This window comes from Tachyglossus aculeatus, chromosome X1, assembly GCF_015852505.1.
Source record: "Tachyglossus aculeatus isolate mTacAcu1 chromosome X1, mTacAcu1.pri, whole genome shotgun sequence".
NCBI classification, from domain to species: domain Eukaryota; kingdom Metazoa; phylum Chordata; class Mammalia; order Monotremata; family Tachyglossidae; genus Tachyglossus; species Tachyglossus aculeatus.
Window position 1 is genome coordinate 43,701,957 of NC_052101.1, and position 22,136 is coordinate 43,724,092.

The 22,136-nt window shown below is 45.9% G+C and overlaps 1 protein-coding gene and 1 non-coding gene across 3 annotated transcripts in view; both read right to left on the reverse strand.

Moving 5' to 3' along the window:
- The window catches only part of ARHGAP26 (Rho GTPase activating protein 26), a 488,708-nt gene that overhangs the window by 219,011 nt on the left and 247,561 nt on the right, over positions 1 to 22,136 (reverse strand). For both annotated transcript variants that reach the window (XM_038739982.1, XM_038739983.1), the window contains exon 12: positions 4,774 to 4,810. In XM_038739982.1, coding sequence (XP_038595910.1) covers positions 4,774 to 4,810 — 37 coding nt within the window. The remainder of the gene's footprint in view (positions 1 to 4,773; positions 4,811 to 22,136) is intronic.
- On the reverse strand, positions 9,711 to 9,848 carry LOC119920248. The gene has a single exon (XR_005448007.1). It is a non-coding gene; the product is annotated as a small nucleolar RNA SNORA7 (small nucleolar RNA).

The window sequence follows — 22,136 nt, forward strand, 5'->3', positions numbered from 1 at the left end:
CACCCTCCACTAGTACAGTACTGACCCAGTACCAGGCACCCTCTAAAAACTCAATAACTGTTAACTGAATAAAGAAGAGGAAGCCCATTCTGGAAATGAAGTCTCTTCCTGACGCCTTTTCTTTCTGGAACCAGAAATCCTGAGCCCAGATGCCCATCAAGCACTGGTATTCATTGAGCACTTATGGTGTGCAGAGCACTGTACTAAAGCATTTGGGAGAGTCCAGTACAGTTAGTAGACACGATTCCTCCCCACAAGGAGCTTACCATTTAGAAGGGGAGACAGACATTTCTATAAATCAGTTAGGACTATGTACATAAGTGCTGAGGGTGAGGTGAATATCAAGTGCTTAAAGGGTTCAGATTCAAGTTACAGCCTGCTTCTTGTTTCAGACATCCGATCCCTGAGCCAGACGGATGCGAGCATGGATCCAACAGAAAGTGACCTAGGATTTACTTCCGAGGACACTGCCCCATTTTGTTATTGCTTTATGGGCTGCTGCCACCATGCAGAGATAGTTCTATGGGCTGCTGAACCTAGCAACTGCAAGGGCAACTATGAACGTGTGGCAGAATCCTTTCAAGTATTTCTTAAGCACTCATTTGTGCGCAAGCACTGGGCTAAGCATTGGGGCAGGCATAACATAATCATATCGGGCACCCTCCCTGTCCCATATAGGACCAACCCCAGGAAATGAGCTCTGAGCCACTTTCCATTCACTCCGGGCTCCTTTCTAGTTTGGCAACCCTCCGGCCACTACATTATGAATGGGGGTAGTTAGGGGTCATTGAATCCTGACGAAACGAATGGGCTTTGTGCCAGACAGGCCCCAGAATTTAAGAAGGAACCGTGGCAGCCCAGACAAGGCTCTACTTCTTTGTTTCTCCCATTCCCAATTAGTTCAGGAAGCAATGGCACTAACATTGGAAAGGGCTGAAATTCACAGTGGACCGTTCTAAACTAGATCCTAACATGAATGAGGTGGCAGGCCTAGGGCAAAGTGACATATTTCTTTGACTATAATCCAATTAACCTATAGGATTCTAGTTAATGCCTGCAAATGAGGACAGTTGTGCCATGAAGCCAGGAATCAGGGATCATCATCATCATTATTATTATTATGGTACTTGTTAAGCACTTATAATGCACCAATTACTGTTCCAAGTGCTGGGATAGATGCAAGTTAATCAGGTTGGGCACAGTCCCTGTCCCACATGGGGCTCACACTCTTTATCCCCATTTTACAGATGAGGTAACTGAGGTACAGAGAAGTTAACTGATTTGCCCAAGTTCCCACAGCAGACATGTGGCAGAGTCAGAATAAGAACCCAGGTCCTTCTGACTCCCAGGCCTGTGCTCTGTTTGCTAAACCATGCTTCTTGACTCTGCCTGAATCTCTGCAAAAGCTAACAAACTGCAGTGGGGTCCATGGAGTGCTACTGCTGATGGGGGTCGCTACTGGAAACAAGCTTATGTCTTTGAAAATGGAATCAAGATCAGTGGTGTCTTGCCTTAGGCCTGGAAGGGACTCTCGATCTCAAGCTTGCCCTGTCTGAATCCTCCTAGACTAACCCTATCCTCTTCACCAAATCGTTTAGCTGTTGGTCTGCTGTGTGACTTTGGGTAAGTCACAACTTCTCTGGGCCTCAGTTGCTTCATCTGTAAAATGTGGATTAAGTCAGTGAGCACCATGCGGAACATGGACTGTGTCCAACCTGATTAGCTTGTATCTACCCCAGCTCTTAGTACAGTGCTTGAGATAATAAGCATTTAACAAATACCATAGAAAAACTGCTTTTCATGGGGTCTTTAAGAAAGGCCAGTGGCTATTTCTTTGCTTCCTTCCTCTCTCAAAGGAACTTTACAAAATTTAATCAACAACTCCTTTTAGCCTGGAGAAGAAAACCCTACCCCAAGTTACATCTAGGAAAACTGAGACAAGCTTGAAACCGACAGAGGAATATCGTGTTAAGACCAGATTGGTTCCTGGGTGCCCATCCCACTTTTCTCTCCATTTGAGAAAGCACAGATCAGATCGGCAGCAGATTCTAGACCACTGCCATGGGAAGGCATTTTCCCCTGCAGTGTGAAACTCAGGAAGTAATAGAGCAAACCTCCTCCCCATCCCTCACTTGCAAACTGCTGGGTTTCTAACTCATTGCTAGTTCAGGATTGAAGCCCCCCTTCGACAGCAGCATTTCCTGTGTGTGACTGACAGTAGGGGTAACAATGCAAGGGAGGACGAAAGGAGCTTTCTGATGACTGCAATCTCCTTGAGGGTAGGAATTATGCTTGTCCCAAATTCTGTAACCTACCAAGTAAGGGATGACTTTGGATGGGTGGGAAATGCTTTCGTTCAGACATCTGTGGAGTCACAGCTACAGAGTCAGGGGGTTTGCAGTCAGAGCAGGATGGCTTGCTGGATAGAGCATGGGCCTGGGAGTCAGAGGACCTGGTTTCTAATCCTAGTCCTGCCGCTTGCTGTGTGACGTTGGGCAAGTCACTTCACTTCTCTGTGCCTCAATTATCTCATCTGTAAAAGGGGGATTCAGCCTGTGAGCCCCACGTGGGATACAGATTGTGTCCAACCTGATTAGCTTGTATCTACCCCAGCGCTTGGTACAGTGCATGGCACATAGTAAGTGCTTAAATACCATCATTCTTGTGCCAGGTAGTCTATGAGTCTTTAGTTCACGCTGGTTAATAATGATCGTCTCCATAGCTAAAGAAGAGAGAGGATGTTCTATCCTGGGCAGATTGAAAAACCAGCAGCTACGGTGGAGGCCTGAAGATGAGGTCAATTACTCAATGGTATTTATAGAGTGCTCACTGTGCGCAGAACACTGTACTAAGTACCTGGGGAAGTGGAATCCCACAGAGTTGATTGTCATGATCCCTGACCTCAAAATGAGCAAGGTAGGGGCAGGACAGCCTGAAATCTGGAGAGCTCCACTAAAATACTAAAACATACTCATTCCAGGCAGACAACAAAATTTCTGGAAGCTGTGATGAAGCTCTTTCTCTTTCACTCCCAATATCCAAACCCTAAAGAGCTTCTTCCAAAGCACTGCAGAAACAGAAGTCTCATCTTGTCTTATGCAGTTGAGTTGTCTCCGACCCATAGTGCATAGTGACGCCATGGACACATCTCTCCACCTCCATCGGCAATCCTGCTGGTTGTGTATCCATAGTATTTTCTTGGTAAAAACACAGAAGTGGTTTACCACTGCCTCCTTCCGTGCAGTCAACTTGAGTCTCCGCCCTTGACTCTCTCCCATGCCACTGCTGCCCAGCACAGGTTAGTTTTGACTAGTAGCAGATTGCCTTCCACTCACTAGCCGTTGCCCAAGCTAGGAACGGAATGGGTATGCCTCTGTTTGACTCTCCCTCCTGTAGTCATGACAGGTGGAAACTCTCTAGGTGCAACTCTGAGAGGGGAGCAGAAATGGAAGTAGGCAGCAGTAAATCACAGACCACCGCATCATTCAGCTATGGGACTGATGTTTTAGCATTGGCTACGATCTGCAGAAAGATCATAATACCAAGAAGGATAAACAAAAGCAGCACCAGGCACTGTGGGCAACAAATGAACTGGTGCAGTCAGGGCCAGCCCGTACACGTACACAATGCAGAAGAGATTGTCAAGTTCCTAATGGCCTTTTGAGTACCCTTTGCACACACTGACAAAAAACCACTGCCTGCAGATCATCCTCTAACCTGAAGGTGGTATGAAAGATGGAAGGGGATTACAGAACTCATTCCCTGGGCTGGCTCTGAAGTGTTATAAATCTTTGAACTATAAACACATTTTTTCACTGTCATAAAAGAGGAGCATGGCCTAGTGGAAAGAGCACAGGTTTGGATGTCAGGTTACTTGGGTCCTAATCCAGGCTCTGCCAGTTGACTGCAGTGTGACCTTGGGGAAGTCACAATTTCTCTGTGCCTCGATTTTGTAAAATGGGGATTTAATGCCTTTTCTCCCTGTGCTCCACGTGGGACACGGACTGCATCTGATTTGCATCTACCCCAGCATTTAGAACAGTGCTTGACATATAATAAGCACTTAAAAATACAATAATTTTAATAATAATAATAATAATACATCAAGGGTTCCCGGAGTAAATCCTCTCTATTTTCAACATGTACAGTGAGGAGAAGTCTGGTGCTTCGTTTTGTGTCAGTTTTTTTTTTCTTACTGACCTCCAGTGAAGGGCAATAATTATTTGGGTATAAAGTACCTGCAGGCCCGGAATAAGCAACCTAACTCACTTTGGGGAGTGGGAAATGCAGAGGGCAAACACGGGCCCAGAACGTCTTACTGTTCTGGGTGTGCTCACACGTTCCAGTAGAGGTAGCCCATTATGGTAGAGAAAGCCAGAGGCTTTTCAAAGGACATCTGGCCAATTGTCAGTCTCTACACCCTGGGGCTCTGCGTACCTGTGTGTGTGTTCACTCGCATGTACGTGCACCCACGTATGGTGGAGTTAGTTGGGGCCCATTTGGACATTTTTCCAGCCCTTTGTAGAGTCAAAGAGACATACTGGAAGCATCTGATGCTCTCACGCAGTATGTTGCCAATTTGTACTTCCCAAGCACTTAGTACAGTGCTCTGCACACAATAAGCGCTCAATAAATACGATTGATGATGATGATGATGATGAGACATAATACGGCAAGTTCTGGCCCACTCCGTGACCTAATGAGGCACCATTTTTACCCTTTTCCCACCAGCAACCCCAAGCAATAAAGACGTGTCAGACAAATTGTACTCACTTCCTTCACTCTGATTGTCTTTGTTCGAATTGTAGACCTGAAAAATAGAAAGGAAGTCTTTACTGCTTCATCTTTCTAAAGCCAAGTCCCCATATCTTGTTACCAGAGGCGCCCACCCCTCCTCCCTTTTGGAGTCCCCACTTGCATTATGGCACAACCAGCTTGGGGACACAGTTTTGAAATCCCAATTCATGGGCAGAATACAACTCCACTCCGGGGGTGGCAGGGGAGGGGGCAGGAAACCTCTCATGTTGGTCAGCCATCAAAACCAGGATGTGACTCCCTGTCTCCTGGATAGCAGGCAAACCACAGCACATTATGAAGCCCTTGTTTCAGCATGGCATAGTGGAAAGAGCTCAGGCTTGAGAGTCAGAAGGTCATGGATTTTAATTTTGGCTCTGCCACTTGTCTGCTGTGTGAACTTGGGCAAGTTGCTTTGTTTCCTTGGGTCTCAGTTACCTTATCTGTAATACCGGGATTGAAACTGTGAGCTCCACTTGGTACAGGAACCGTGTCCAACCTGACTTGCTTATATCTGCCCCTGCACTTAGTTCAGTGCCTGGCACATTGTAAGTGCTTAATAAATACCAGAGTTATTATTATTTCAATGGGGAATTCAGAGGTGTGGCTCTCTGATGGGCAAAGAGGAAGAAAGTGACTTCTTTCAGCATGAAATTGACAATTCCTGCCACATGAGTTTGGGGACTGAAAAGCTGGGTCTTCATTAGCAGATACAGTGAAGAAAAACTGCTTAGGGTTTGGGGATTTTTCCCAGCAGCCGTTGGGCCCCTAAGATCCAGGAGGAGGATTTCCAATTTCCGCCTGCAGCTTCAAAAATCTAAACATTGGTACATTTACTCAGGCCTAGGGAATAAAAAAAATGCAAAAGGGAGCTTAAGGTAATTAGCTCTCAGCAATCTCAGAGATCTCAAAAGGGTAGTTGTGGGGGAGGGCTGATTTCTTATTCAATTATTTCCCACCACCTCTGGTCTCAGGCAGACAAGTGCATGGCTGCTTAGGGTGTCTGCCCAAATACCCTCTTCCCCTACGGGTATGGCACGGGCACTAAGACCCAGGCCCACCTCTCGAACGCCCCTCTGTCCGGTAACAGCCTGAGAAGAAGGCTGGTAGAAAAGACTTGGGGTAAATGCCCAAATTGAAGGGATGCTCATGCTCTTTGGCTTTTTCCTCCTTCGAGGTTTGTTGGGCCACAAGAGCCCACCGCTGTGACCAGGGGTCAGTATGTAGGCAAAACTTGGTCTAAGAGCCACATGCTCCCAGGCCCCTGTGTGACTGGCTCCTGAATGGTCAAGTCATTATTCTGGGTCTCATTTGGGCAAATGGGTCAAAGAGAATGAGTTTTGTAATGGAGCTAACCGAGAATGCAAACCAGTCTGACTGAGACTGCAAGGATGAATGGGTGGGCCAGGAGGAAGGGAAAGAGAGAAACCTGCTGCTTTCAACAGTTGGTGAACTTTAGAAATCAATCAATGGTATTTACTGAGGCTTCCTGTGTATAATGGGAACATCTTCCTCTAGGTTTCCTCTCAATTGATCAATGAAATTTATTGAGTGCTTCCTTTGAGCAGAGCACTATACTAAGCACTTGAGAGTACAATACAACAGAATTAGTACAATTTTCCCCACCCTGAAGCTCACTGAGGCCACATCAACAATGCTGCCCATTGAGGGCAGCTACCTCAGACACTTAACTGTTGTCTATGTTGCTGGAAGCCCCCAGGCACCGGTTAGAAATGTGGATAAACTGATGCTGGGAACTCTCAAAAGTAGCCTCCAGCAGGCAGCAGCTATAATCAATCGTGTTTATTGAACACTTACTCTTGCAGGGCACTGTACTAAGGGCTTGGGAGAGTACAACACAACAATATAACAGACACATCCCTCACCTACAGTGAGCTTACAGTCTAGAGGAGGAGACAGACATTAATATAAATAAATAAATTACAGCTACATAAATAAGTGCTGCAGGACTGCTGAGGTGAGTTTTTACAGAGATCCATGAGACATCTTAATACTATTCATTGCAATAATAATGACTGCATTATTCAATAAGCATTATGTGACAAGCACTGTACTAAGTCCTGATCCCTCTAATCTATGAGCTCACTGTGGGAAGGGAATGTGACTACCCACTCTGTTGTATAAGTAGTAGCATGGATAAGTTGAAGGACCGGGAAGTCAGAAGGACCTGGGTTCTAATCCTGGCTCCACCAAATGTCCGCTATATGACCTTGGGCAAGTCACTTAAATTTCTCTGGGCCTCAGTTACCTTACCTGTAAAATGGGGATTAAGAGTGTGAGCCCCATGTGGGACAGGGACTGTGTCCAACCTGATTAACTTGTATGTAGCCCAGCACTTCAAACAGTGTTTGGGACATAATAAGTGCTTAACAAGTACCAAAACTATTAATTATTATTATTACTCTCCCAGGGGTTTAGTACAATGCCCTGAACATAATAAGTGCTCAATAAACACCACTGATGGTGACTGATATAAAATAGTCAGGTCAGATACTGTCCCTGTCCCATAGGAGATTCACAGTAAAGAGGAAGCAGAACACGTATTTAATCTCTCATTTAATTATGAAGAGAAGTTAAATGACTTGCTCAAGGTCACAAAGCAGGCAAGTGCCAGAGCCAGAATTAGAACTCAGGTCCCTTGCCCCTCAGGCCAGTGCTCATTTTAAAAGGCCACGCTGCTTCTCACTGCCTAGTCTCCTGGAAGACAGGGCTTTGGGATTAAGATATACTGCTTATGATCATCATCATTTTAGGTGCTTAGAAGATTTTTTTTCCCCCTCAGAGAAGCAAAAAATGTTTCTGTTATAACAAGTAGTTCTGCAGATATTAGTCAAACACAATGTGATGTGCTAATATCGTTGGTTATCCCTCTAAACCTCCCCTCCCAACACCCATCCTGAGACATCTGCTTCTTTTCACTGGTCAACCCTGGGACCTCTTGTTTCAGTCCACATTGGCCTGGAGAAACACACTAGATTTAATAATCTCCAGACAATAGTCAATAATAATGATAATGGTATTTCTTAGCACTTATTATGTGTCAAGCACTGTACTAAGTACTGGGGTATATAAAAATAGATTGAACAGGCCCTGTCACACATGGGGCTCATAACCTAAGTGAGGAAAACAGATAATGAATCCTCATTTTACAAACGAGGAAACTGAAGAAGAGATTAAGTGACTCACCTAACATCACATAGCAAACAAATGGTGGAGCCAGGATCAGAACCCCAATCAATCAATCATATTGATTAAGGGCCTACTGTGTGCAGAGCACTATACTAAGCACTTGGGAGAGTAAGATAAAACAGAGTTGGTAGACACATTCCTTGATCACAATGAGCTTCCAGTCTTGAGGGTCCTCTGGATCCCAGGCCCGTGCTCTTTCCGCCAGGCCATGCTGCTTCACATCTCTTCCTTCGCTTCCCGCTATCCAACCATACTCTTTTAACCTGCCTCCTCACTCACAAATTTCCTGCAAATTCGATCCTCACCCCCCAGCCATGATCTCCATGCTCTGGACCCATTCCACCTATCACACTCCTGATGACCTCCGCAAACTATTTTCATCAGTAAAATGTACACCATTAGGCACAAAGTTCTTAGTCTCTCCATCACCTCTTCCTCAGGCTACTACCTCCTATTTGCCTTTCTCAATAGGAGGTCTTCCATATGCTTTCTAAATCTACTAGTGTATTTTACCCCACCTGCTTCCCAGTTCCTAAAAGTACTAGCTCCCAATCTCCTTTCTCCCTTACTGCTATCTTCAGTCTTTCATTCTCTGATGGCTACTTTCCGTCTGTCCTTCAACATGCTCAAGTCTCCTCAGCAAGGCTCTGTGTGAGGTCCCCTATTTGTCCTCTCAGAGTACTCAACTGCTCATGTGACTTTGGCTATTACCTCTTTGTGGATGGCTCTCATATTGACCTTTCCAGACATGACCTATAAATCAACCTCCAATCCCGTATCTCTTCTCACCTCCAGGACATCTCCCCTGGGATGTTCCACCGGAACCTCAACTTCTTCAACTGGTCTTAAATGGAATTTCTCATTTTCCTTCCTAAATCAACTGCTCCTTCTCCAAACCTCCCCATCTCTGAGCAGGAGATGGCATTGCCTGAATCAGCCCTTCCTCTCACTCTAGTAACTATACTGGTCCAAGCTTTTGTCAAATCACAGTTAGCTTGGCACACATTTCCACTCCTCAGAGACCTGTAATAGCTTCCAGTGTCCCTCTGCCTCAAGTAAAAGCCCTTCACAATCGCCTTCAAGGGTCTCTACCTACTCTCCCCATCTTATATAGCGACATTCTTTCCTACTACTCCCCAGCTCAAACTTTATGTTCCTTCCAAACTCAACATCTCACTGTATTGCACCCTCAACTCTCCAGCCCCCATTTACCCCTTAGGTTCTTGCTTTTCCCCTGGCCCAGAACTCCCTCCCTCACAAACCCACCAGAGCATACACGAATCTCTCCTTCATCAATGGTATTAACTGCATACTTACTATGTGCAGAGCACTGAACTAAGTGCTCGAGACAGTACAATAGATTTGGCAGATAGGTCCCCTGCCCATAATGAGCTTACAAACTACAGGAATCTCCATCTTCTAATGCAGCCTCAAATCTCATCTCTGTCAAGAAGACTTGCCCAAATAATTCACAACCCTCATCTTGTCTTATGCCATTGAGTCATTTCCGACCCATAGCGACACCACGGACACATCTCTCCCAGAATGCCCGGCTTTCCATCTGCAATCATTCTGGTAGTGTATCCACAGAGTTTCCTTGCTAAAAATATGCAAGTGCTTTACCATTCCTTCCTTCCGCCAGTAAACCTGAGTCTCCACCCTCAACTCTCTCCCGTGCTGCTGCTGCCCAGCATGGGTGAGTTTTGACTTGTAGCAGATTGCCTTCCACTTGCTAGCCACTGCCCAAGCTAGGAATGGAATTTGTATGCCTCTGCTTGACTCTCCCTCCCATAGCCAAGACTGGTAGAGTACTGGAAACTCTCCAGGTGAGACCCTGAGAGGGGAACAACCCTCTAGTCAACACAAAAGACATCCTTGGCACCGGTGTATTGTATTCCTCAGCTCAGAACAAATTGATATATGCAGATTTTCATTTGTATAGTCACATTTTATTTCACCCTGTTACCCCTGAGCTACTTTGTGAAGCCACTGTACTCTATTTGTAACTCATTTTTATACGTCTATCTTCCACTCTAGACTGTGAGCTCCTTGAGGAAAAAGTACATAGGTCTTCTGTTGTACTCTCCCAAGTGCTTCACACAGTGTTTTTGAACCCTACACAAGTACTTCAATACAACCCACTTTGACTGCTGATTCAAGTCTCCTGGTGATCACCAAGAGATAGTTGGATTCTCTGCCCATAATGAACACCTTAACCTTAGCTTTACTGAACTCACTGTGTGTAGTCATCTATCTCTGCTAAAAATTGTGCAATTCTCTTTTTGTGTTAGTACTGCCAGTACCACCTATATCAGATTTGGAGTTGCTTGAGGACAAAAGCTGTAAACAGCCATTCCATCATCATCATCAATCGTATTTATTGAGTGCTTACTGTGTGCAGAGCACTGTACTAAGTGCTTGGGAAGTACAAGTTGGTAACATATAGAGACAGTCCCTACCCAGCAGTGGGCTCACAGTCTAAAAGGGGGAGACAGAGAACAAAACCAAACATACTAACAAAATAAAATAAATAGAATAGATATGTACAAGTAAAATAAATAGAGTAATAAATATGTACAAACATATATACATATATACAGGTGCTGTGGGGAAGGGAAGGAGGTAAGATGTGGGGATGGAGAGGGGGATGAGGGGGAGAGGAAGGAAGGGGCTCAGTCTGGGAAGGCCTCCTGGAGGACGTGAGCTCTTAGTAGGGCCTTGAAGGGAGGAAGAGAGCTAGCTTGGCGGATGGGCAGAGGGAAGGCATTCCAGGCCCGGGGGATGACGTGGGCCAGGGGTCGATGGCGGGACAGGCGAGAACGAGGTACAGTGAGGAGATTAGCAGCAGAGGAGCGGAGGGTGCGGGGTGGGCTGTAGAAGGAGAGAAGGGAGGTGAGGTAGGAGGGGGTGAGTTGATGGACAGCCTTGAAGCCCAGGGTGAGGAGTTTCTTCCAGAATGATCCACTCTAACCCTCCGCCTTAAACATTTTTAATGACCCATCGGAGGTATTTAAGGAGAGAATAAGGAGGGTGCAGGATTATTCTCATTTTGTAGATGGGAAAATTGAGGTATTTCACAGTTAAAACTATTTATCCTCAACCTTCTATACTGTAAGCTCTTTGTGGGCAGGGAACATATCTATGAACTTATGTTGTACTTGTTAATTATAAGTGATTAGTACAGTGATCTCCATGCAGCAAGCACACAATAAATAAAGTTGATTGAGCAAGTGGGCAGCAAGGCCAGCAATAGGACGCTGCCACTCTGGTTTGTTGCCTTAGGCTTTCTCCGCCCAACTGGGCCACAGGTCAGTAGCTAGCAAAGGAGCCCCACTGCGACTCTGCCTGGACTGTAAGAGACAGGACTGGTCCTGAGGGCTGTGCTCAAGAACAGGAGGGTGGGAGTTCATTACCCAAACCCCTCTGTGCCCAAGCGTTGGACACATGAGGAGCTGCATTGGGAGTGCAAGGAATGAAATCCACAGGCAGTGTGAAAGTCTTCATGAGCTCCCTTTGTATAAGACTGTACATTTTGCAAGATCATTTGTTCATTGCTAAGCTTGCTTCATTTACACTCCCCCAGAGAATGCACAGAAAATCCAAGATTAGTTCAAAACCCAGAACTTTTCCCCAGTCACCTTTATTTCTACTATCTAGACTTTACAGAAAAACATCGCACCACGAACCTCTGGTATATAAATTAAAAGCATAAAACAGGAAGAACTTTTTTTTTCCACTCTGTCTCCATCTCTGTTTATTTTTATCTCTAAAGTGCTTACAACTAAGTCTAGTTTGTTAAGGCATTAAGTGCTTATTATGTGCTAGACTCAGTGATGACTGTTGGGTGGTGGGCTCCTCCTCCCCCTCCCATCCCCTTACTGTAGGGGTTCCTCAAGGGTCGGTCCTTGGTCCCCTTCAGTTCTCCATCTGTACTCACTCCCTTGGTGAACTCATTTACTCCCACGGCTTCAACTATCATCTCTACACTGATGACACCCAAATCTACATCTCCACTCCTGTTCTCTCTCCCTCCCTCCAGGCTTCTATCTCCTCCTACCTTCAGGACATCTCCATCTGGACGTCTGCCCGCCATCTAAAACGCAACATGTCCAAGACTGGGTTCCTTATCTTCCCTCCCAAACCCTGTCCTCTCCCTGACTTTCCTGTCACTGTAGACAGCACCACCATCCTTCCCATCTCACAAGCCCGGAAACTTGGTGTCATCCTTGACTCCGCTCTCTCATTCACCCCACACACCCAATCCTCCACCAAAACATGCCGGCCTCACTGCCACAACATTGCCAAGATCTGCCCTTTCCTCTCCAACCAAACCGCTACCTTGCTGGTTCAATCTCTCATCCTATCCCGCCTGGACTACTGCATCGGCCTATTTTCTGATCTCCCAACCTCCTCTGTCTTCCTGCTTCAGTCTATACTTCTCTCTGCTGCCCGGATTATTTTTGTACAGAAACTCTCTGAGCACATCACTCCCCTCCTCAAAAATCTCCAGTGGTTGCCTATCAACCTTCGAATCAAGCAAAACCCCCTCACTCTTGGCTTCAAAGCTCTCCATCACCTCACCCCCTCCTACCTCACCTCTCGTCTCTCCTTCTACAGCCCAGCCTGCACACTCTGCTCCTCTGACGCTAACCTTCTCACTGTGCCTCATTCTCACCTGTCCCGCCGTTGACCCCCGGCCCACGTCCTACCTCTGGCCTGGAATGCCCTCCCTCCACACATCCACCAAACTAGCTCTCTTCCTCCCTTCAAAGCCCTACTGAGAGCTCATCTCCTCCAGGAGGCCTTCCCAGACTGAGCTCCCGCTTTTCCTCTCCTCCTCCTCCCCCCCCACCGACCTCCCTACTTCTGCCCTACCCCCTTTCCCTCCCCACAGCACTTGTGTATACTTGTACATATTTATTACTCTATTTTATTAAAGATGCATATATAGCTATAATTCTATTTATTCTGTTGGTATTGACACCTGTCTACTTGTTTTGGGTTTTTTTTGTCTGTCTCCCTCTTCTAGACTGTGAGCCCACTGTTGGATAGGGACCACCTCTATATGTTGCCAATTTGTACTTTCCAAGTGCTTACTACAGTGCTCTGCACACAGTAAGCACTAAATAAATACTATTGAATGAATGAATGGTAAATGGGAAACACAGTTCAGGAACTGTCCCTGGTCCCATACAGGGCTCAGAGTCTAAATCAGGGAGGATGGTTTTATAACATGGTGGTTGGGCTCCCAAAGAACCTCGTGTTCACGAAAACTCACATTGTAGCACTCGTGACTAGACTGCCACCATATATATTTTACAGAGCTCTTTCTTCAGGCATTGCATCACACTAAATCCAGACAGAAGCGAGTGCTAGGAAGAACAGCCTCTAATTCCCTAAGTGCTTAGTACAGTGCTCTGCACACAGTAAGCTCAATAAATATGACTGAATCCTTAATGTTACATTTGCTGGAGAGGAGAAGCTAAACCTGGCCACACGTTTCCAACCTTCACATTAACATTTATCGGGCTCTGAAATGCTGGAATAAGGCAGGGATTTGGGCTGCAGTAGGGTTTTCTAGTACTAAGGAGGCCCAGGTAAAAAAAATAAAGGCATGTGTCAACTTATTTGGTTGTGGGGAGAGTAGCACTCCAGGTGTCCAGAGAAACCTGATATTAGAGTTCTTTGAGCGTGAGGAAGCCACTTATCTCTAGTTAATAATGACTTGAAACACGGCATTTCCTCATAGATTCAGGCCAGGACCATCTGTGCTGGGCGACTTCCCTCTGAAGACTTTGATTGTTGCTACCTCCATAGGGCAGTCACTTCTTGATCCTCCCACGTGGAGAACTGGGAGCCCCATGCGGGACAACCTGATTACCTCGTATCTACCTCAGCACTTAGAACAGTGCTTGACATATAGTAAGCGCTTAACAAATACCATAATAATAATGATAATAATAACTGGGTGCTCTGGATGGCTCCATCATGAGCATTACCAATGAGCAATAGTCATGAAGGGGCCTCATCCCAAGCAGCACGGCTTAATGGCTAGAGCACAGGCCTGGGAGTCTGAATGACCTGGTTCTAATCTGGCAAATCACTTAACTTTTCTGTGCCTCAGTTACCTCATCTATAAAATAGGGATTAAGACCATGAGCCCCATGTCAGACATGGACTGTATCCAACCCAATTATCTTGTATTTATTCCAGTGTGTAGTACAGTACAGGCACATGGAAATCACTTAACAAATATCATTAAAAAAAGTCCTCAGAGCAGGCCTGAAGCTTGATTTTGAATTTCTTATTTTCTATCATCTGACAATACCACTCTTCTTCCCCACCCTCCTCATCTCAAAACTGAGGTTGGTAAAATGCAATGCTCTGCATTTTCCAGAACAGGCTATTAGTCGCATTAACATTAACATATGCATTAGTCTCAATAACATCAAAAATCCAGAGTATCCATCCCAAAACTCTCGGGGAAAGAAAGGAAAAATAATAGCACCAAACCCGTCTCTGGCCTCCAGACACTTTGGAGACTAATCCCCTCCTTTGCTACATATTGCCTGGCTTTAGTCTAAGAGACAGATTACAAAATGGTCCTTTGACCCATTTCATGGGGCACCTGTAATTAGCTAAAGAAAGCCCAAGTGTGTTTACTGACTAGATAAACTACTATTGGTGACTACATTTCACGAAAAGAGCTCAGAAGATGGGGTGCCAAGGCTGAAAGTTAACAAGGCCTGCAGAAACCCACCTGCCTCCCCCAAAACTGAATTTGAGCAAACTGCTCCAGAACGCTAGTAACACAAACGATTTAACTGCAGGTTTCTAGGGGGGGAAACTGGGAAAGTTTATGAGTGCACTGAAATTCGGGGTCTCCAGAGCAGACATCAGCAGAGTGCAGAGGATTTCAGTGACAAAATGGGGAAAGTGGGCCCTTCCTCTTGCACTTCTTTCTTTCCAAATGAACACCAGGGGTTGAGCAAAGTTTGTAACCGGAAGATAGCTACCCCTTTTCTACTGCTACTGCCTTCAAGATCACCTTCAAGCAGATGCTTGGTGAATGAGGTGTCAAAACAGGCAGCCTCCATCTTGCCATGTTTCAAGTGCTGGTAACTTATTAGTAAGAAGGCAGCCCACTGTATCTTAAACCTAAATCAGCTGTGGGCACAGATTGTGTGTTAGGGTTCTGTTTGCCACCTGATGTGTGGTGACAGCTCAATGATATTTAACATGCCACCAATCCAGAAGACTGGTACCACAGAGAAGTCAACTGGCAAAGCACTGGCGTTGTGGGCCCTTATCTTCTTGCCAGTGTAGAAGCACTCAGGCCCATCAATCAAGCAGCTGGAAATACCCAACTCCCTAAATGGGATTTGGTTGTTGTAGACAGCACTGTGAGATCTGGACCCTTCTCCCTAGTCTCTGGGAGGAGGGTGGGCTGGCATGTATCAGGAATTCTGTTCCCAAAGACTGGAGCCCAAGTGGTCAGGAGAAACACAATCAATCAATCAATATTGAGCACTTACTGTGTGCAGAACACTGTACTAAGTACCTGGTCAAGTAAACTACAAAAGGGATGGTAGAGCTGGCAGAAGATGCACCAGGTAATCTGTGAGGGGGCAGGAATTCAACATGCAGCTTCCTTTTAGGCTTTGGTGGATTAGATATTGCTATAATATCTCTGGGTTCATGATTTTTTTTTACTCTTTTTGATTTATGTGCTGCAAAAACATGGTTACTATAGTTATTATACAGGAAGCTTTGTTATTTGACCCTGAAAAAAAATTCAACCTCAAATCAGGATGACTCTGACTCCGTAGGCCACAATAGGTTGTCAAGGGACAGGATCTGTCAAATTTTTTCAGGCTCTTAGAAGGAACTACTATATTTTGGGTAACAAGCAAGTAACAAGAAAAGGAAACTCTGCAACATTATGCAATTTCCTTGCATTTCATATTCAGAAATCCTCAAAACCCTTATGATCAACTTCCCCAACTTTCAACTCAGAACTAGATCTGCTGCCAAAGAAAACAGAAATCGAATACTGCAGAAATGAAAAGGGGGAGGGGGAGAAAGAAAAAAAAGTACCGTAACATACAGATTAAAAACGTAAACCACTCAATTCAGGAAATCCAAAAGGCAAGGCTTATGCAAGAGCAGTAACTCACCCACCCACAAAGGCTGCAATAACTAAACCTGCACACTGGATTATGTGGGAGATGTGGTGAGCTAACAAGGGCAGCAGAGGACTCTGGGACCCTTAGCATTTCCTGACTTCATGCTGATATAATGCTAACTTGTGGGTGTAAACCTACTAGTTAGTCTGCATTTCTCTGTGTGTGTGTGTGTGTGTGTGTGTGTGTGTGTGTGTGTATGTGTGTTAGGGCGGGGGGAGGGGTTGTCAGGGAGTGAGGGAGGGAGAGCGGAGGGGAGGGGAAAGACCACAAAAAGACCCAGAAAGCTTGAACAGAAGAGGTCTTTATGCCCTGCTCCAGCCGCGTGTCTCTGGAAACAGTTACACATCTCAGCCACGCAGGAGAAGGGACCTTGTTCTTTTGTGCTTTGGAAAACTGCAAACCATAAATTCCTAAGTACAGTATGCACGTTTCCAAAGTCGGAACTCGAGAGCCTCTGCTGTTAGGCCAGGGGCCCTGCCCGACAGAATCCACAATCGGTGAGTCACTCATGCACTGTGACTCCTTTCACCCATTATCTCCCTCCCCCTTATTTCCATAGATTTGAGGCACCTTGTATTTATACAGTGTCTTTATTATGATTTGAGGCTTCCTCAGAGTCCAACTCAAAGGACTTCCATATTTTACCTCATTAATCCTCACAATAGCCTTTTCAGATGGGTGGGAAGGAAGTCTTGGTGCCAGTGTGGTACTGCAGTGCCTTTGCATTTCAGGATTCCCAAATGGCTGTGTTGCCCAGAAGGATGGTGCCCTTGCAGGATGGGGCTACCTCTGGCTATGTGCCTAGGGTTTGTGTCTGAGTGGGAAACAGGAGAGGAATCCCTCCCCAGCCTCTGGTCTGCAAGGGATCCTTGTGAGGCACTCTGGGTTCTAATCCCAGCTCCACCAATTGTCTCCTGTGTGACCTTGGGCACATTACATAACTTCTCTCTGCCTCCGTTACCTCATCTGTAAAATGGGAGGGGGTGGGGGGTGTAAGGGAGAGGAGGAATCCTAATCCTTCACCATCAAATCCTGGTAGAACTCAGCCTGAGAGAGGAAAAGCCAATGGCTTCCAGGTCACCTATACTGTTTTGCACAGATTGGTACAAGACAAATCCCAGCTGGATTCAGCCCAGTGTTTTGGCCTCCCTCCCTGTCCCCATGGCAGGTGAAGGAGCCACAGCGTATCAACCCAAAAATTCCACCCCCAAGCTGAAAGGGGCTGGAAATTTGCTTCCAGAGGGTTTGCCAGACTGCTCCATGGATTGCTGGGACTTTCTCGGTGTTAAACACTTCCACTATGGCAGCTAGAAGTATCTCAAGAGTAGAGCTTCCATCTACTCTCAAATTCTACTCCCTCCTCCTGTGCTACCAACCCCATGCCTTCTTACCAATCAAAACAATTGCCCTCACCGAGCACCAACTTCATCCATTTACTTTCCAATGGCTCCTTCCCCACTGCTTTCAAACATGCCCATCTCTCCCCTATCCAAAACCCTCCCTTGACCCAACGGCTCCCTCCAGTTATCACCCCATCTCCCTCCAACTATTCCTCTCCAAACTCCTTGCTGTCATTACTTCCTCTTCACTTACTCTCTCTTTGTCCCTTGCAATCTGGCTTCTGTCTCTTTCACTCCACAAAAATGACACTCTTTAAGGTCACTAATGAGCTCCTTCTTGCAAAATTCAATGGTCTCTACTGCATCCTAATCGTTCAACACTGTGGACTATCCCCTTCTCCTGGAGACATCATCTAACTTTGGCTTCAATGACACTGTCCTCTCTTGGTTCTCCTCCTATCCCTCTGACTGCTCCTTCTCAGTCTCTTTCACAGGCTCCTCTTTCTTCTACCGCTAACTGTAAGAGTCACTTAAGTCTCACTTCTGGGCCCCTTTCTATTCTCCTTCTACAACCACTTCCTCAGAACGCATTCGCTCCCATGGTTTCAACTATCATCTCCATACGGATGATTCCCAAATCTACATTTCCAGCCCTGAACTCTCTCCTTCTCCGCAGTCTCACATTTCCTCCCAACTTCACAACATCTCTACTTGGATGGCCCATCAGCACCTCAAACTTCACAAGTCCAAAACAGAACTCCTCATCCTCCCATGCAAACCCTGTCCTCCCACAACTTTCCTATCACTGTAGATAGCACTACCATCCTCCCTGTCTCATAAGTCTGTAACCTTGGCATTATCCTCAACTCATCGCCCTCATTCAACCAACACATTCCATCCATCATGAAATCTTGTTGGTTCTATATATCAATCATATTTACTGAGCTCTTACTATGCTGAATACTGTACTAAGTGCATGGGAGAGTACAACAGAGATGGTAGACACTTTCCCTGACCATGAGGAGCTGAAAGTTAAGAAAGAAAAACAGAAATTAATATAAATTATGGATATGCATATCCAGTGCTATGGGGCTGAGAGTGAGATGATTACAGGTGCAAAATCAAGTGCAAGGGTGATGCAGGTAATTCAGGGACGGTCTCTTGGAAATCTGATTTTAATAAGGTTTTGATGGTAGGGAGAGTGATAGTCTGTCAGATATAAAAGGGGACAGAGTTTCACATTAGAGGCAAGATAATAATGATGGCATTTGTTAACGCTATGTGCGAAGCAAGATGTGGGCGAGGGGTCGGTGGCGAGAAAGATGAGAGTGAGATACAGTGAGTAGGTTGGTGTTAGAGGAGCAAAGTGGGCATGCTGGGTTGTGTTAGAAAATAAGTGAAGTAAGATAGGAGGGGGCAAGGTGACTGAATGCTTTAAAGTTAACGGTAAGGAGTTTCTGTTTAACGCAAAGGTGGATGGGCAACCACTGGAGGTTCTTAAGGAGTTGGGAGATGTGGATTGAATGATTTTTTATAAAAAGATCTGGGCATCAGAGTGACATATGGACTGGACTGGTGAGAGATAGGAGGTGGAGAGGTCAGCAAGGAGGCTGATTTGGTAATCAAGGTGGAATGGAATAATTGCTTGGGTTAACAAGGTAGCAGTTCAGATGGAGAGGAAAGGGTGGATTTTACTGATGCTGCGAAGGTTTAACCAACAGGATTTGGAGGCAGAATGAATCAGAGATATGAGTCCAGGATAATGACAAGGTTAAAGGCTTGTGGTACAGGGAGGATGATGGTGCTGGTTATGGTGATAGGAAAGTCAGGGGGAGGATAGGGTTTGGATTTATTAAGTTTAAGGCTCTAACTTCATAATATCTCTAGAATCCACCCTTTCCTCTCCAACGAGACAGCCGCCACACTGATCCAAGCACTTATTTCCCAACTTGATTAAAACTTCAGCCTCCTCTCTCCAGTTCATATGTCGCTGAGCTGCCCAGATCATTTTTCTGTAAAACTCTTCAGTCTATATCTCCCCACCTCTCAAAAATCTCCAATGGTTTCCCAACCAACTCTTCATCCAAAGGAAACTTCTTACTATCATCTCTTCAGCACTCATTCAGCTCTCTCTCCCTCGTTCCTTCAATCACATTTATTGAGTGCTTACTATGTGCAGAGCACTGTTCTAAGCACTTGGGAAGAGTACAATACAACAATAAGCACACACATTCACATAACATCGCCAAGATCCGCCCTTTCCTCTCCATCCAAACTGCTACCCTATTGGCTCAATCTCTCATCCTATTCCGACTGGATTACTGCATCAGCTTCCTCTCTGGTCTCCCATCCTCCTGTCTCTGCCCATTTCAATCTATACTTCACGCTGCTGCCCGGATCATCTTTTTGCAGAAACGCTCTGGGCATATTACTCCCTTCCTCAAAAATCTCCACTGGCTACCAATCAACCTATGCATCAGGCAAAAACTCCTCACTCTCGGCTTCAAGGCTCTCCATCACCTTGCCCCCTCCTACCTCACTTCCCTTCTTTCCTTCTACAGCCCAGCCTGCACCCTCCGCTCCTCTGCCGCTAACCTCCTCACTGTGCCTCGTTCTCGCCTGTCCCGCCGTCGACCCCCAGGCCCACGTCCTCCCCCTGGCCTGGAATGCCCTCCCTCCGCACATCCGCCAAGCTAGCTCTCTTCCTCCCTTCAAAGCCCTACTGAGAGCTCACCTCATCCCGGAGGCCTTCCCAGACTGAGCCCCCTCCTTCCTCTCCCCCTCCTCCCCCTCCCCATTCCCCCCGCCTTACCTCCTTCCCCTCCGCACAGCACCTGTATACGTTTGTACATATTTATTACTCTATTTTACTTGTACATATTTATTATTCTATTTATTTTATTTTGTTAATAGGTTTTGTTTTGTTGTCTGTCTCCCCCTTCTAGACTGTGAGCCCACTGTTGGGTAGGGACCATCGCTATATGTTGCCAACTTGTACTTCCCAAGCGCTTAGTACAGTGCTCTGCACACAGTAAGTGCTCAATAAATACGATTGAATGAATGAATGAATACCCTGCCCACACGGAGCTTACAGCCAAGAGGGGAAGACAGACATGAATATAAATGAGTGACAGATATGTACATAAGTGCTCTGGGGCTGGGAGGGGGGATGAATAAAGGGAGAAAGTAAAGGTGACACAGAAGTGAGTGGGAGGAAAGGAAAGGGCGGGGGGCTTTGTCAAGGAAGGCCTCTTGGAGGAGATGTGCCTTCAATAAGGCTTTGAAAAGGGGAAGAGTAATTGTTTGTCAGATGAGGAGGGAGGGCATTCCAGGCCGGAGGCAGGATGTTGGCGAGGGTTTGGTAGTGAGACAGACGAGACTGAGGCACAGTGAAAGGAATAGCAGTAGAGGAGTGAAGTGTGTGGGTTGGGTTGTAGTAGGGGAGTAGTGAGGTGAGGTAGGAAGGGGCAAGGTGATTTGAGTGCTTTGAAACCAATAGTGAGGGATTTTTGTTTGCCGTAGAGGTAGATGGGCAACCACTGGAGTTTTCCGAGGAATGGGGAAATAGGTCCTGAATGTTTTTAGTAGAAAAATGATCCGGGCAGCAGAGTGAAGTATAGACTGGAGTAGGGAGATGCAGGAGGTTGGGAGGTCAGCAAGGAGGCTGATGCAGTAATCCAGGCGGGAGAGGATGAGTGATTACCTCACTGACCTCGTACTACAACCCAACCCACGCCATTCTGCTCCTCTGTCCCTTTATCTCATTCACCTATCCCACCGCTAACCACTTGCCCATGTCCTCCCTCAGGAATGGAACTCCCTCCCCCTTCAGCCCACTACTCTTCCCACCCTCAAAAACCTCCAAAAATCACATTCTTAATCGTACTTATTGAGCGCTTACTGTGTGCAGAGCACTGTACTAAGCAGTTTGGAGAGTACACTATAACAGAGTTGGCAGTCATGTTCTTTGCCCACAACAGCTTATATCTCCTCCAAGTTGTCTTCCCTGACTAATCTTTCATTTTACCTATTCATTCATCCCTCCATGCAACTATGCACTTGTCTGCATATTCCTTTAGTACTTTGATGCACACCCTAGCCTCATAGCACTTATGTAAATATTCTAACATGCTATACTTTCTCTTGTCTATAATTTTAATGGCTGTCTCCCCCATAGACTGAAAGCTCCTTTTGGGCAGGGATTGCTACTACCAACCTTATTGTTATGGTATTTTCCCAAGCGCTTAGTGAAAGTGCTTTGCACACAGTAGCTCTCAATTACCACTGACTGACAAGTACCAGGATGGGCTGTGCACAGCACAAGATCAATCATATTTATTGAGCACTTACTGTGTGCAGAGCATTGTACTAAATGCTTCAGAGAGTACAACACAATATAACAGACACAGTCCCTGCACACAATGAGCTTACAGTCTAGAGGGGATGATGGAACCAGATGGGACAGTGATAAGGTCTCTGTACTTGGTGTTACTGATACAGTATTTTCTTTGCTTTCTCCCTACTTCGCTGACTGCTTCTTCTCAGTCTCCTGAGCTGGCTCGTCTTCCTCTCCTCACCCTTAACAGTGAGTGTTTCTCAAAGCTCT